Genomic DNA, 17,470 nt, shown 5'->3' with positions numbered 1-17,470 from the left:
TAGGTGCAGCAAGAGGGAGATAAGCGGAAGAACTCTACTTTTGGTCTGGGTGTTATCTGTGAGCCTTAGCCACAAAGAAACCCCATTGTGACCTCCGGCTGTGTGTCCTTATATAAACATTCAGTGGCTACTGGCGTTAGTGGTTTAACTTATCTCCAGCACTGATGCCCCCCACACTGCCCTGGGAACCCAGAGGCCATTGTTCTTTCACCCTTGATGCAAGGTTTGGTGAAAAGCGAGATCAGGGACAAAAAGCAGAGCAGGTTCAAATGCTGCGGCTTTTGTGGTGCTCCGTCAGGGGAACTGAGGATGATCCGACCGCAGAAAGTTAGGCTACGAGGTAAAACTGCACTCAGCACAAAAGGGAACAAAACGGGAATTGTACATTTGAAATGGCACACATTCATGCATTTGAACATATGAAAGCCTGTAGTTTGAGACAAAGCGAGGCGTTTTATTTCCACGATCAACCCGCGGCAACAGCATGATTTACTTTCAAAACTTTGCTTATGTTCCCTCTTAAAATAGAGTGTTTGACATTTTAGGAAATATGCTAAACTTGGCTACGCCAGGGGGGGGGTGGGGTGAGTTTAGCTTAGCTTAAAGACAGGATCTAGGATATCAGTTAGGATATCAGTTAGCCTGGCACAACAACCTCCTGATCTGTACACTTTGATTGTTGTACATATTGGAGGTAGTCAGCCATTTTAATCCAACTCACTTTTTCGAATCTAGCAAATGTTTCCATACATACTTTAAACAGCCAAACTACAAGAGGCAGTGTGGTTTTACGATGGACGGACTCAAGATTTCTGTTTCCCCCTGTTTCTGTTATTTATGCTAGGCTACGCTTGATCTCTCAATTTTTCTTCTCATCCAACTCTTTTTAAAAAAGAAGGAAATAAGCAGGTTTCACATGAACTGTAGAACTTCTTTCAGAGAGATTTAATCTCTTCAGTGTCAAAGCTATATAGAACTCTTTGTGTGCTTCTGCTGAATTCATAATATGAATGAACATGCCTTCATTTAGAAAATGTATTTGATCATCATGTAGCTAGCAATAGCTAAATGATGATATTCCAAGTTTTGAACATAATATACACTGCTTCACTGACGCATCTTGGTACACAAATAGAAAGAACATTCTCTCCAGTGTTCATTGTGTTCCAATTGGAGACTGACTGGCCAGAGGGCTTGATAGATTGACTGCTGCTGGGTTTCATCCAGTCATCAAACGCAGTGCCAGATCCCCTTATACAACATGTGGAGACTAGTCCTCATCCTCTATAAATCCTACACTGTATACTGTCTTGGGTGTTTTACATGAAACTTCATTCTGTGCTGCAGTCGTTTCCACCTGTCGTAATTCAAACAGTGCTGGGCTTTGAACTCTTCAAAGGCTTCATGTGATGCCTTAATCCAGCCAAACATTTTTGCTGCGGTGAGAACTCGTATTCTTTCTTCTGCAAGAATGTTTGAGTACTTTTTAACTATACATTCGGTATTACAAAATTAATCTGTGAATAGCCATACAATTGTTTCAACAGGAAGTTATGATTGTGAAGTATTAGAAAAATGTGAATCGAAAAGAGTGAAATAAAGTTACAAGCATGATTCAGAAAGTAAAACATATAGAAAATACAGTATATCAAGGAACACAACAGCAACTTAAACTATAGTCATTCAGAATTCAGAACATCAGTGAGTTATATTCACCGCTCACTGATCTGAAATCCTCTCTCCTCACTTTGCCATTCATAAAAACAGCACTGCACTCTATAGTTGTCTCGAGCTCCGCACAGAGGAGATTGTACTTGCATTGTAGTAAGTGGGCCAACTGCCTTTCTGGAAAAGTAACACAAACACAATCACTGCTGGCTCTTGAGATGGTAAACCCGTAAAACCTTTGTATAGGTTTTTTTCATACACACATGTTATCGAGAAAGGTACAGATTATGAGGTTTTTTTTAAGGAAAACACGACACCATCCATATGTTATATTGCTGGGAAACTTAACTAACCATAATGTTGTTGTGGTGGAATCACACTTTATGTGAATCAATAACATCTTGCTGCATTAATTTGAGTTTGATAAAACAAATTGTATTAAGTGAAAATGAAACCCATGTTTGCCATCACATAATGCAGAGTCCCACTTACATCAGTTTAAGTTCTCCTTTGTCTGGGTGAGGGTGCACCAGCTCTTTAGACAATAGCTTCTCTCTGAAACCAGGGAAACCTCGCCACAGTGTGGGTCAAAAGAGTCCTATTGTCCTATCTTCCATTGTGCTGCTGGAGTAGCCAGCAAACAGAACACTGTCAGCCTTTGTCTTCTCAGGATCAGCTGTGCAGACTTTTTTTTGTCATGCTCTGAGGAGTCCCATGTGGCTGCCATGCCCTACATGTCAACATAATATAGTTAAGGACACTGCTGTTACAGTTGTTAATGGATGGGCAAACATGTTTCACCAGTTGAATGATAGGAAATTGCAGAGTTCAGCATATGTGTGATGCCTCGGGGCATTTCCTCTTCCCTCACAATGATGTCCCTGTGATCTCCTATGCTCACTTTAAAGGTCTAACAGGCTTAATGATGGAACGAAGTGTTTATCAGCTGAGGGCTATCTGATTATTGAAATGCACTCTCTAAGGGAAAAGTGTGTCTTTAAGGATGCTTGATCATATTCCATCAGTGGTAGAAGAAAATATGAGTTTTCAGGAATATTATAGTTCTACACTTACATTCAAAATCCATAGTTAAGTTATAAAAAGTAAAAGTAGACTATTCATTTATTGAATGTATATAATAGGGTGTTCATTTATTATAGGAGATTACAACAATTAAATAGTTCTCCCTTAAAAAGAAGGGGACTAGAAATATAGCCCAAAAATAAAGCATTTAAATAAAGTACCAAACTTTGAAAAAGAGTAAAAGTACACACATATTAGCAGACAAAATTAAATATTAAAAATTGAAAAGTGCTCATAATGCAGAGCAGTCCATTTAAGAGGTGTATTACATTGTCATACATGTCAAAGCAATGGATTAATATAGTGTAAGCAGCGTTCCAATTTCAAATTTGACCACCCTATTTTGCATAGTTTTAGGCATTTTCATCTAGAACAATGTTGATTAATAAACACAATATTTTATTATCATATGAAATAATATTATAAAAATAAATAAAAGGTTCTGAGAGTAAATGTAACCATTTGAACTGACGACCTTTCAACACTGAAAATAACATAAAAGACAAAGTTCTTACAAAGTGAATTGTAGCCACTGACAAGAATGGACCAAGGATCCTTAGAATGGACCAGCTTCCACCCTTTATTGAAATTGTTATGTAACAACGCCTCCAATTGGCCTGCTTCAAAATTCCAAATGTAATCCGCTCATTTGATTGGACAACTCCCTTCGAGAGGGCAAGTGGAGGGGCGGTGCTTCACCAGAGTCGGGAGGTTTGTCAATCTATATACAGATTGTCGCGCCGCCAACCGGGACCACGTAGGAGTACATGTTACTTTTTGTTTATATTTTTGACTATTTAAGCTTCGTTGTAAGGATTGGGAATGATGGGGAAATAATGAACACAAGAGGTGTATTTTTTATCGGGTCCCAGTGACGAATACATGCACACTGAAGGGCGTTTACCGTGTTTTCCAGCGTGTTTTTCCTAACAGGTAGTGAGCTTCAGCGGTCAGTCAGTGTGGCTCTAAAAGGAGACCGAATATCCCGCTCTGTAATCTCTTGACAGCCTTTTTTTACCCATCTTTGGATCGACCGAGGCTCTCAGCGGAGCACCCTTCTCTTCCTAGCAACATGGACAATGTGTTGTTTTTGTGGAGTAGTTTTCTGCTTTTGTAACAGGTAGGGTTTCTTATGTTATTCACAATTATAACCCCAGCAACAACCTGTCGTCCGCCTTTTTAGCTATCATCGGCAACAGCAACCCCTAGTAACAACGACAGGAGTGGTTTCTTGCAAAAAATAGTGAAAATTAGTCGGCTTTGGATAGTGTGTGTCATGTCATAATAGTGCATAATGAAACATCAAATGCTGGCGGTTTATATTTGGCGTATGGCTTAATTGTGGCTGGTGTGGGGCTTTTACACCGTTATCCTAATGTGCGCTCTCCGCCTCAGAGAGCTATGAATTCCGCTTGTATTTGATATGCACGTCGCGTTTCTTCCTACCAGTGTTTAAATAATGTTACAGAGGTTTCACTCGTTGGTCATTTTTTTATCAAAAGGATTGCAAAAAAAACCTCTACTATCCACCTGCCATTAAACGCATTAAGGCAGATCCACTGTCAATTAATGAAATAGATTAAATAGATTAAGTGAATGTTGACCATTCAATTGATTTTTAGTGAAACCCTTCAGGCATGTTTGACCACCTGAAAAAGACCAGCATAATATTCCTGTTTAGTCTCTATAATGACCTTAACATCAGCATTCAGGCTTTTTAGATAGTTGTACATTTGTCATTATGTCTTAACAGCATTCTTCTTTTAGAGTAAGTAAGATGTCAGAGTTAAGATGTTTGACCATCCTTTGTTGACCTGGCTCATCATTGGAGCTTCCATGGGACATTTAATGGCTATAGAAATTTTCAGAAATACATTTGAGTTTATCTTCTTCTGTCTTTTGTACTTAATGGTGCTGATTTGTAGCTACACTTGGAAGCCTAGCCTCAATAGTCCTGGTAAAAACCCTTACAAATTACAATAGCTGTTATATTTGGCACTGGGACCTTCATGGGACAGGACAGTGTGCCAATATCTGCACTTCACTAACTCATGTTCTCTGTGTTTAGATTTCCTCCACTGATGGACATGAAGAAGGCGGACGGTGTGGATTAGGATCTTTTTCCTCTTCCTTTTTCTTTTTTTTTTGTTTGGCTTCATCCTCCTCACCTCAATGTGGTCTCTAAAGGACTTCTTCCTCCTCTGCGGTTCGAAATGAAATGATGGCTGCACGTTGGAGTGATTCACCAAAGGACAATGAAGAGTGTAAACAAACAGCCGTAACTCCGTCTTGCGAGGTAGGAATTTGGATAGAGATGTGTTTGTTTTGTTTGCATTATAGGTGTGCTTGCTTACAGCTCTGGCAAAGTGTTTATTTATTGATTTCACAGTTATCTGCTGACATATTTAATTGTGTGAACTTTAGCAGTGGAGCAGAGGAGTTATGATCCGGAAATGTTGTGCCAGAATCCGTTTGGAACATCTATTTCTGGCACAACAGCAGCTTTATGCTACTGGAAAACATGTGGATTCACTATATATATAAACGTCACTTGGATAAATATAAAGCTTTCATGAAAACCATCAGTCTACTTATCAACTGTAACTTCATCAAAAGGTGTCCTCACTTTCTGAAGGCTGGTGACATGCCACAGAAGTGGCTCAGGGTGACTCTAAAGGAAAACAGAGTGAGTGTGAGCTAAGTGTTGCCGCACATCGCATCTGCCAGAGTTCGGGGGTAACTAAGTTCATTTTTTTTCTCACTCTGACAACTGTTAAAGTGCACAAAGAGAGTGTTCTACTTGCAGTGCAGCCTTTTGTGGGTCTGCATTCCAAATGGCACTTTGCAGAGCTCATCCTTTTCCTCTTAGGCACGTTAGCTTCAACAGTTACATCATCATAATCGTCATCATACTCCAGCTAGGCTTGATGCATGTCATAATAGCAGTGCAGCGGTGGCATGTTTTGGATAATCCATCATCAGAAAATGGCAACAGTGCTCCGTGTGTGTGGCTGTAATCCTCTTACTATTAGAACCAGCTAAGGATGGGGGACGTAAGTCGTTGGGAATGGGGTAAGGCATCAATCTAACAGTCAAGTCGTTTTAGAGACAGTTGACGTATTAAAGGATGGGACAGTTATTTGTTTATCATTGAGATTAAGAAGGATTAATGTTTGGCAGAGGCACATGAGTGGAACGTGTGCTTCATTGAAAGCGGTTTGGTAATGGAAGCAATTTATTTCTCAAAAATGTTGTGTACTGTCAACATTTTGAAGATCATGAAAAACCTTCTCTTTTAGCTGCCTTATTTATCTCTGCAATGTGGTGTGCCTCACATCCGTTCCTGCAATTAAACGTTTCCCATAACATCACTAATTCTCCGTCACTGAGTAAAACTACAACCACAACAGCCTTCTGAGCTTCCAGCTGTTGGGCAGAAGCATCAAAAACACATTAATTACTTCTCCAAACAAGCTCCTTAGACTCTGATACTGGCACGCTTTGGTTAGCTCAAAATCAGCTTAACCCACAGATGAAGCCAGATCTTTAAAGACTGTTTGGAAAATAGGGGATGGAGCATGGTATGTGCGGAAGTTTGCTTTGCAGGTGCATTGCTGCCCACTGAATAACCAGACTGCCCAGATATTAGTGACATTTGATTCCATACATTTCTGATAACCCGAGGAACAAAACACACTCTACAGCGCTGCAGGGGATGTGAGTCACCTGTGAGTCAGTGCCGGTGTTTAGCCTGAGTGTTTGAGTCTGGTCCTTTTTGATCTACCTGATGCCTCGTACAACACAAACACAATTTCTCACCCAACTTTCAGGCTTCGCTGCTTATGAACTGCTGTTACCCCTGGGGTCTAATGAGAGTGGCCTCCCCTCTCCTCTCTCCACCAGCCAACACTGCTGCATCATTTCGACTCGCTAATGAGCGAGATTGCAAGGGGCGTTTCCTTCCCCCAAGACACACACAAACCACCCCCACCCCTTCCTACTGCCAAACTGATGGTAGCAACGCTGGGGCACAGCTGCCCTGATCATTAGGGGAAAAACACCCCACGTGTACAACGTCTGCTTCTCCCTCTCTGTTGGCCTCATTCACTCTCCCTACCTTACTTGACCTGCCGTCACAGTCCCGCTGATACCAACATTGTGATGATAGAGCAGCTGAGGCTCGGCTATATACTGTACATCTCAGAGAAAGACGAATGGAAAAAGATATGTATAAAAGGTGTCCTTTTTGGGACTTAAATAACGTTTTTTTTCTTTGTTCATTATTCTGTCAGTTATTTTCTCAAAGGGCATATAACGTCTAAAAATTATGAAAACATGCGTCAAGTCTGAAACTGACATTTTGGGCATTTTTTTCACTTTTTTGTGTAAAACAACTTAGACGATTATCAAATGATTTATTAGTTGTCTAAACGTTTTAGTTCTACTTGCCACAGTGTTTGGACTTATTTTTTTCTCTTTAACATATAACTATATATGTCATTTTATCGAACAAAATTTAAAAAATCTGCCGATAAATTGATTTAGAAAATAATCATTGGTAAATGCCTTCGCAAGCAATTCACTTTTGCTGGTTGTCTTTCTACATCCCTCCCCTTCTTACTCACTCAAATTCCGTTTTACATTTTATTTCCTTAACCAAACCTGTGATATACCTTTATGTTGAAAGCAAAACATGTGGATAAAGGATAGGGGAGGGATAAAGAAAAACAAGCAAGAACACAATGAAACACTCTCCACCATATATTGATCCCATGGCTCATTCATGTGGAGCCCATGGCGGTGCTGTGAGTGCTGCTGATGCTTTGTGCTTCGCTCTAAATATAGCCCCTCCCAACGCCATAAATCCCTGTCCTTTTTTTCCCTCTCCCCCGTCCACATGCATGTCTTTCACCCGTCCTCTATTCCCGCGTGTTTTTAGTGATGCTATATTTAACCCGTGGAAAGATGAATGCCGGAGAGGGAAAAATGGAATCACTCTACTGGAATCGCTCTCCATTTTTTCCGGAATGCTCTTACAAGCAGTGAATGTGGGGATGTTGGTCAGGACAGTGGCATTTTTAGAGGTCGGGGAATGTGACAGCGGTCAGTTTTTGCCACGTAAAAGCTTGTTATTTTCAGTAACATTCATTTTTTCCACATACACAACCCGCTGGTGACAACTCACATTTCCAGTGTCACAACCCAGCTCACCATGATCTCACTTCTTAAAAGTCAGATGGTTTATTTTAATCATTGGAAGAGGACAAAAAAGAAACATCAGGAAAGAGAGATTACAGTGTCTCAAAAAGGAAATGAGCTACACTTTTATCAGTGTTTAGATCCTGGGCGGTTCATCAATCAGAGCAGCAACAAAACCATTTTGATTTGCATACATTTAAATAGCAAATGTGTCCCGTGCAGACATCAGGGTTCTTTCCTATTCAGCAAACACGAAACTAACCCGGACGTGACCTGGCTTCTGTGTTAGCACATACACTCGTAGAGAGAAAGTGTTGTGGGAATAACACTCTCAAAAGGGTTTCCCCCGGTTTCGAAACACCTCTCAGTTATCATCATGAAACTGAAACCGGTGTGTGTTTTGGCATCTCTTATCGGAATCAAACTTCCCAGCTGTTGTCGCTAAAAGGGAAATCTGTACGAGTGCTGCGTGGACCTCAAGGTCAACCTAAACATGTGTGTTGGGTGGCCCCCTTATCTTTTTCATGTAGAGGTGACATCCATGTCTCCTCTGCATGTCATCCTTCAGTTTGCCTAAAGCCCAGACTGTCCACAATCACTCTAGACGCCATTATTCCGCTGACTACAGACATGGCATGAATGATGGAAGTATGGAGGGAGGAAGCGGGAAGAGGGCAGGGATCGTTGTCAAATCAGATGAGAGTTTAACCATTGGGCGAGAAAGGCCACCCTTACCATATTTTTTGGTTCTCTCTTTTGCCAATTGGCTCAATATCAAATCCTCTTCTGCCTGGATACTCTTGCCCCTTCAGAAGATAAAGGAAGGGCAGCAAGAAGAGGGTGAGAGGTGGTGGTTTGCGGGGGAAGGGGTTTCGCATACGCAGGCAGACAGGCAGAACTGAACCAGTCTAATGCTCAGTGAGGCTGAGGCGCTATCCATTACACATGCCCAAGGCATCCCCGTCACAACACTCGCCCCCTATCTGATTCTATCTTTGGCTCCGAGACATGACATACACCAGTCAGGAGTGTGTGTGAAGAGCATTTAATGATCTGTGCCGCTCAGTCCTTCAGGCGGTGACGAGTTTTCTCCTTTCAAGCTTTATATGCTAAGAATTACACTGAAGTGGCTGACCATCTTCACACAGAACTGTTTTTAAACATTTCACATAACAGTGCAATTACATGTAATTTTCCGCCATTTCCTGCAATAAAGATTTTTTCTTATAACTCATTTTTCCTTACTCTATTTTACTTCTTTTTTTAAATCTTATTTAGTATATCATATGTTGCACTGTTGGCGGGGCCTGGCAATTTCATTATTTTAATATTTATTTTATTTTGGATGTAAAACCACATTATAACCAATGTGTTTGTTTTTAATCGACCCTTATGTAACAGATAGTTATCAGTACATATCTTAACCCGCGGTTTTAGTGTGGGCTTTGGGGTCTTGGCAGGAAACGACATTATTTCCTGTCAGCGTCAGCAGTGGAAATGAACAAGGGCAGGCTGATGAAGGAATGATTTCATGAATGGCTGGCAGAGAAGCCACAGAATGGCAGAGCCGCTGTCCCCTTTGATTGGCTGTGGAAGTTTCACGAGTCCCAGCAAACTGGTGTGTGATATTATATATCATTTCCACAAATGGACCACAACTGCTTAATAGTAGACTTGCCGTTATTGCTATAAAAAGCATTGGTTTATGTAGTCTAAAAGAAGGCCAGCATGCTGCCTGTTAAAACGGCTGCATTTGTCAGCATATTTAAAGCCAATACATTAGTAAGTAAATCAAGTATTCGACCAGTTATACTGCCACTTGGAACACGGATTCAAATGGATTGATAATGAAAGTATATACAACAAACGTATTGGTATGTGACCTCACTCAATGTTCATTTCATTATCACTAGTGCTGAAATCAGGAGACTAAAAATATATATAAAGGATTTCCTTTCTTCCATGAGTTTTATAAAATTGTGGACTGCTGGTTTGAAAGAACAATCAATTTGAAGACGTAACATCGTGTTCTGGAAGCTTGTGGTGGGCATCATTTTCTTATATTATAACAACATACTAATTAAGAATGTGCAGTAAAAAGATACAATAAGATATATTAATCATATTAATAAATCTGACTGGAAAAATGTGTAACAACTGGCTTTTCATCACTTGAATTTAATATCTCGTCTGTAAACCATCTTGATAAGCCTCAGGTTGACTCCCCTCATGTCCGTCATGGAGTTCTGTTTCTCTGCCTGACTGTCAGTGGAATGACCTCAGCATCCTAAACATGCATGCACTCCCTGTTGTTTTGTACTGTAGGAGGGTGTGTGGCTCTGCCTGCTTGTGTCCAGAGATCAGATCCATAACTCAGGATTGATTGGATTATATTGGCTTCAATGCGGGGGGGGGGGCTTTTACTGTTTACTGGCCTGATGCTGGCTTGTGATGTGGGGGTTTTGCAGCCTCAGCTCATGCACATGTTGCTGCATGATGTCACAGCGGTTTGCTCTTGTTATTCACTGACAGTTGTCTCTCATTAGTTTGCAATTATTCCAACATGAGGTCATTTGCACTCTCGTGATCTAGTCCACATAGCTACACATTTAAACAAAGTGTAGCATTACTTATAAAGAGATAGCAAGTGATGCAAGTCTACTTTTAAAAATGTGAATTCCAATGAAATGTGTTTTTGATATTAACATTTCATTCAGCAGCTTTAACATTTAATTTAAAAGGCAGTTTATTATTTTGAATTATTGCACTGGAAAAATTGCCTGGCTTAGGTATCCGAACAAAATAGCACTGCTGCAGATCTTAGTAGAAGATTTGCTCGTATTTAAGTAAATCCCTTTTGACTTCTAGCAGATAGCAAAACAGGAACTTTAATGTGTTTCATTTCGCCAAGAGGAATTAATCTTTTGACAGCTGTGTGTTTTGGACTGACATCACATATTAAGTGATGTTATTTTCTGGGTCATATCTTGACATGTTTTCCCCGAACGTGATGGATGTAAGAACAATGTTTTCTGTTTGTCCTGCGGAGGTTTAGCTTATTGTTTCATCAGTATGACGATACGCACTGGCGGCCTCCCAAGTTAAAGAAAGTAAAACGATTGTGTGTTGCTAATGGGGAACACTAGCTGGTTAAAGAGATATGGGGGGCAACCAGAGGTTCCCAAACCGGTGTAATGAAAGTGTGTTGTTGGGCCCCGGGTTGCCATGTCTGGTCACTAAGTGTGGCCTTTAAGAGTTGGATGACCTTTCTGTCTAGACTGTGTGTGTAGCCCTATGACCTTACAGAGTGGGGTGTCTGTTTTATCTCTGAGGTTATCTTTACCCAGCTTTTTGTGACACATCTATCTCTGATACACAGTCTTAGACAGCATTTGGTGCACAACAAGACGATTACAGTACCCACTGAATAAAAGCTTAGAACTGGACATTAATGTACCTGCAGAATTACCAGTTGTGACAATGGTGTGTTGATTAGAGTGTTTTACATGGTTTAGGTGGTTATTGACTTTTATTTGCCTGTGGGGATCCCTGTAATTGAAAGAAAGACAAAATAAGTCCAAGGCTGATCGACATTTAGTTCTAAGGGGTTATTAAAATTATATGACTATCTTAAACCTCACCTCAGGCTACTCCTTGCTCCTAAGTAGTTTTGGCAGTCATCATTTCAAGTGAGCTTAAAGCATCTCACTGATGAAGCCGCCTTGCAGCCAGTGTCACAATCACAACCATCTGGACGTCACACAGCATCAAAGGGTGGAAGGAACATAAACAATCCCAGACAACTATTTACTGGCATCCAGTAGTTCTCTCTTCATGCATTTCCGGCACATTTTCCTCCCTCACACGCTTGATTTCTTTGACATCCTACGGTGACAGGAAGTCTTTAAGTTGACGTTAATTTACTAATTTACATAGCCAAGCTGAGGTTTGTCTTTGCTGTGCAGCGGTGGGGGCTATGGCATGTCTTTGCATTCTGTCAGGAAGTCTTCCCTCTGCATAGGACAGTAAAGATTTCTTCTCAGGCAGGGTAAGGAAATAAATAACTCGGGCAGGATAGATTTCCGCATTGCCGGTAAAGTGCACAATCAGTCAGGTTTGGAGGAAGAGACAGAGAGGCTGCGCTGTCTCTCCTCTGTAGGTTTTCGCAGGATGACACAGACATCTTAAACCCTCTGAAGGTGATACAAGCCTTAGGTGTATTTTCATGTAAACAAGGGACAGCAGTGAAAGGTCAATGATGGACACCTTTCTGGCAGTATCCAGAAAGAGAAGAGGGAAACCATTCGGTCTCTGGGTATGTCCTGCAGTGCGGCCTGATGCTTGATTATTACATGTGAGCCTTTGCTGCTCCGCTCAGGCTGCCTCAGCCTGGTACGACTGCGGAGACGAGCACAGGGAGGCACAGCCAGCTGGGAAGAGACAGCAGCACAGAAAGAGACACGGAGGGAATCAAAGAAAACGGAGCGTAACCAAAACGCACAGGCAGATGACAAGAAAAAGTGCAGTCTGCTTCGTCGTCTTTCAGGCTTCTCCTCAACCGGCCAGTCTGCTGCGTAACCATGGCGATTCCCTGTCCCGCTCCGGACTGCTGACAACTCTTTCGTGCTGCATCCCTCGCTCAGGAAGGCTGATTTCTAATGTTACATCCACGATAATCCCCTGAGAGTTTGCGGAGCATGAATCATTAACATACTGCTAATGAAGCATGGCTGGGGCGACGGCCACGCCGGATAGGACGCCTGCTGGGCTTGCAGATGGGCACGGATATGCACCCTTTGCCTGCCGGTGATCCCCTCCCGCCTCCTTACACCCTCCTCTCCGTCAAGGTGGCATCAGGGAGCGCTGCTGCCAGCAGGGCGCCGCTGGGAACAGCAGGGTTTGGAACACACAGCTGAGGGGCAGGTGTCTGGTCCGATTGGATTTCTTCAGTGAAACCTAAAATGGCTCATCTAAATGTTCTCGACTGCATGATTAACAACAACTGGAGTCGGATCTGTGATCTGTACTGCGCCTGGAACAATCAGGTCAGTTTTCTATTGATGTTGCAAGCATTTGACTTGTTGGATTGACCAGGCATGTTGACATTTGTGGCTGGAATTATTTGGAGAGAGAAACAAGAAATAAATGATCCACTTGCTCCAGTCCCAATTCAAACCGGGGATGTTGCAATAATCGTATATAGTATAGATCTTACGCCACTCCTATGTCGCATTTATTTCTTCTCATATGGCAACTCGCAGCTATTAGGGCACTAAACTAGTAATTATCTTATGTCGAGACACATCGGGTGACTGTGTACTCTTTACTGAGGTAGTCATGATGCATTGAACGGCATCCATACAATAGTCCTTATTGCATCTGTTTTTTCTACACATTCTCTACCTGTATTTTGGACACCCTCCCTCATCCTTTGTATACCTTCCCCTCCGTCCCATGTTATCTGTGGAGTTCTCCAGGAATGGCATCCCTGACATACCGTGTATTAATAGCTGGAATTCATTCAGCAGTGCAGCATGGAACTGGAGACTCTGGAGTGCTTGGCATGTTGACCCCTGAGTGTCCCTGCTCTTTCAGACAGAGTGCCTCGTGCTGCCTCAGGTGGCTCCAGACTGAACTTGATTTTGAAGACTCTTTTGTAGTAGTTTACTGGGGGGAGTTATTGATTCCACGAAAACAACTGAAACTTAAACCCATCTTGAACATAGATCCAGGTTTTCAATAGTGTGTGCAAATGACACTGCTGGCACATGGTCAACCTGTAAACTCGGCTGGCAGGTATTTAAAACGTATGTCTGATTAGTAGCGAAAGGTTTGCGTTGCGTGAAGGTGAGGAACAGATATTAAACAATTGCTTACAAGATTTCTGGAAAACAATCATTTTGGGCTGGATTGGAAAAAACACATGTAGACATTTGACACTCTTTAACTGCATCCACATTTTTTGGAATGATTCCCCCCATTGGCAGTTTGGGAAACCATTGTTGATGCAGTTTTAGATCAAAGGCTGGCTGGTTAAATCCAGGAGAAGATGTACACTTCTAATGGGATGGGATGTTAAGTGCAAGGGTGCAAAGGTCGAGGCCTGTCTATGTTCAGAGAGTGACGTATTTTCCTGTGAATCTCATCATATGAATGTGGTCCTTCTCTCCATCATACAGCTCTCTTTGTGGTGCTATCTAGTATGTTGAAGTCAGAGAAGTCAACTTGGCACCCTTACTAACACTTCATATCTCATTTTCATGCCTTTTAGTTCTTTCCACTGGCAACTCAAACAGAGGGCTTATTGTTGCAGGCATTTGTTCCCCCTTCTCTTCTTTTTCATTTCACCATGGAATGTCTGATGTGAAGGGTAAAGAAGTCTTGCTGTGTCAAGCATTGCGGCAGAGCTGCTCTCTGGTATGCCCCTTCCCCTAATTTAATTTTAGCAGTGCTGAAAATTGTTTGCGTCCCATTCCGAACTGATAGGCCTCTGTTTCCAGAGAGCCTCTGCTGTCCGGCGCATTGAAAACGGCCTTTGTGCGCCAGTAGCACAGCACAGAGGCCTCATGAAATATTTACAGGCTAACACCTGGTGTGAGACAGAGAGAGGAGCCAGGGAACAACACTGCCACCAATAACAGCAAGGCCTGCCAGACATTTGGTTTGTTGTCATTTGATCATAAGCATTTACATAACCAATCGCAAAACTATTTAGAGCTGGAATGGTTGGACACATAACAGGTATTTTGATCAACAGGAAAAAGTCGTAATTTATTTTTTAAGTGAGGAATTGTGGAAAAATGCACTCTCTTGTTCTTACTTCATAATTGAGAGGAACCTGTCACTTTTTCTTTGACTTACATTATGGTAAATTGACTACCTTTTCTAACGAAACAAGACATTTGAAGACATCATCTTGTCCTTTTGAAAGTGTGTCACAGTTTTACACTTGATATTGAACATAACCGATAGTCTTTAAAAAACAAGCACTGTTACAAAATAGGTTGTATCATTATGCTCTGAGAGGTTTAAACTAAATCTTGCTATATACCATAACATAATATCCCTTCCTGTCACGGCTCCTACACACGGCGGCGTGCGTTGTCACTTGCCGGCGGGGGGGGCTGAAACTCGACCAACAACCAATCACATGAATCTCCCGCCCCAGACACACAAGCACGCGGTTTGATTGGTTAGAGCCTGTACTGGCATATGATTCAATTGGCTGACGCCTCCGTCGAGGCGCCAAAAGTAGAAAATTGCTCTACTTTTGCAGCGAGCACCGCGAGAGAAGCTACGCTTTGCTCCCACAATGCAGTTCGGCAAATCGTGACGTCACCCCATTCAAAGTGAATGGGCAGAAGCGTTGAAGCGGCAACGCACGCCGCCGTGTGTAGGGGCCGTCACTGTTAATGCACCATTGGATTTACTGTAAAGTGATGGATTAATGTAATGCATTATTTACTGCTGCAGCATCAATTTTAGCAGGACAATATGATAGATATAGATCTTAGACAAAAGTACACCTATTTTGTAGCATACTCTCTACATTATTGTAAAGTTCCCATCATAAAGGATCTTCTTTTGACTTTCACACAGCATTAATGCACCCCAGGTTTTCATGTGAGCTCCTGGATTTGTCTGAGTGTCCCCACTTTGTTGTGTGGAGCCGTTTTAACACGGCACTAGGGGGTTAAACAGGAGAGTCTTATGTCATAGGGCGCACTGTCACAACCTTACCCTGTCAAAAAGCTCAAAGAGCAACCTGGATTAATAATTCATAGATGAGGAAACCAATTATACAGGGCTTTGCCTGCATCTGGGTGGGGGGACCCAGGGGACCCTAATTGGCCCACCTGCTCTCCGTCTCTGAAGGGTGGGGCTGAGGTGGGTGGCTGGTAGGGCTGTGCAATTAATCGTATTTTAATCGCGATTACGATTATGGCTTGCGACGATTATGAAAACAGCATAATTGACAAAATACGATTATTTTGCTGGGTGCGCTTTCGCCCCTCCCTAAAAGCCCACTCGGTCACGTGGGAGTGACCGAGCTGTTCAGCGCGCTGTTCAGCGCGACCGAAAATGTCAGAACAAGAGCAGCAACTCGTTAAAAAGAAGGGTTGCAGGGAGATTCCCAGTCGATCGCGAGATGTGTCTAAAAATAGAACAACAATATTCTATTTTATCGTTAATGTCCTGTAACATAATCTTCCTGTGCCAGAATAATGCACTTGAACGCATCAAAGCTTTGTGATTGACCGGCGTGACCCCATGTGTCGGGTAGTGGCTGGTGGGCAGTGGGCATAGTTCGCTGATGTTGTCCGTGTCAACCTATGGTGTCAACAGGAGTGACAGTCCGCACACACACAAGACCGCAATTATGGCAGAAGCAAAACAGCCCAAAATATATAATTTTCCCTCAGAGTGGGAGGATGATTATTTTGTTATCTATTCCAATTCAAAGTCCATCTGTCTCATCTGCAATGCGAGCGTGGCTTTATCAAAGAAAGGTAATTTAGGAGCGGCATTTCAAAACTGCACAAACGTTACGAGACAGAATTCCCTCCTAATTCTTCCAAAAGGGAAGGGACCTGAAAGGACAGCTAAATGAACAACAGTCCATTTTCACCAGGCCCAACAACAAGAGCAAGGCTGCAGTGCTTATTGTAGAAAAAATGGTAAAAGAATGCAAACATTAAGATCTGTTCTGTTTAAATTGATTATAGTCTATTATCAATTCAGGTTAAGAAACTAGTGTTGCTTGCATCCTATTTTAAAGGCATTTCTTTTTATACTCTAATAAAATGCAACAAAAAATGGGTTTGATTCTATTAATTTTGTCTTTTTTATTGCACTTTGGCAGCAGATTCCTCTGTAGCTTCAGATCTGAGTTGTCTTATTAGTAAGCCTAATTTATACTTTTGTAGCAACACTATTTTTATATAATGGCAAAGAAAGGGTTCAGAGTCTTTTCTTTTTTTCCTGTGTCATATGTGGCAGCACTGCCACAAGTTCCTCTTCAGAGAGGGTCTTCAGTACAGGTGGCAATATTGTCACCTACCTGCGCTCATCTCTGAAACCAGACCATGTAAACAGGCTGGTGTTTCTTGCAAAAAATCGACATGAGCAGCCCTACCAGCATTTGCCATGGTGGTCAAAACATTTTTATTTGGTCTTAAATTGTAGTTCAACATTTATTTCCTGTTACTTCTGGACCATGACGGTTGGCCAGCCTTCAACGTTTAACTGAGTGGAATATGTTTGAACATGTTTTACCAAAATGTTGGCTATGTGTTAAGGAAGTATCAGTAGGTTGTACCGGTGGCACTGCAACAGATTATTATTTGGCTATTTATTTATCATATTAAAATATGTTTAGTATGGTTTTGGAAGTGCGCTCCACAATATTTGTTGATCTTGTTTATTGGTACAAATTATTATGTTTTAAAGTTCAATAAAATGGTCATCAATAGATCGTCAATAATATCGTGATATTCAATTATTGACCCAAATAATCGTG

General features: G+C 41.8%; 1 protein-coding gene across 2 annotated transcripts in view; it reads left to right on the top strand.

Annotated features, from left to right (window-relative positions):
- The first annotated feature begins 3,493 nt into the window (after positions 1-3,493).
- Positions 3,494-17,470, top strand: part of arhgap21a (Rho GTPase activating protein 21a) — an 87,535-nt gene continuing 73,558 nt past the window's right edge. The window contains exons 1-2 of one of the 2 annotated variants that reach the window (XM_010789811.1): positions 3,494-3,871; positions 4,820-5,047. In XM_010789811.1, the coding sequence (XP_010788113.1) occupies positions 4,970-5,047 (78 nt within the window). In that variant the 5' untranslated portion in view covers positions 3,494-3,871; positions 4,820-4,969. Of the gene's footprint in view, positions 3,872-4,819; positions 5,048-12,693; positions 12,996-17,470 lie in introns of those variants that run through there. The other variant, XM_010789810.1, reaches the window with a different exon arrangement.

The sequence above is a fragment of the Notothenia coriiceps genome, unplaced genomic scaffold, assembly GCF_000735185.1.
Source record: "Notothenia coriiceps isolate Sejong01 unplaced genomic scaffold, NC01 NC01_scaffold00033415, whole genome shotgun sequence".
NCBI classification, from domain to species: domain Eukaryota; kingdom Metazoa; phylum Chordata; class Actinopteri; order Perciformes; family Nototheniidae; genus Notothenia; species Notothenia coriiceps.
This window is presented reverse-complemented; position numbering and strand designations above follow the sequence as displayed.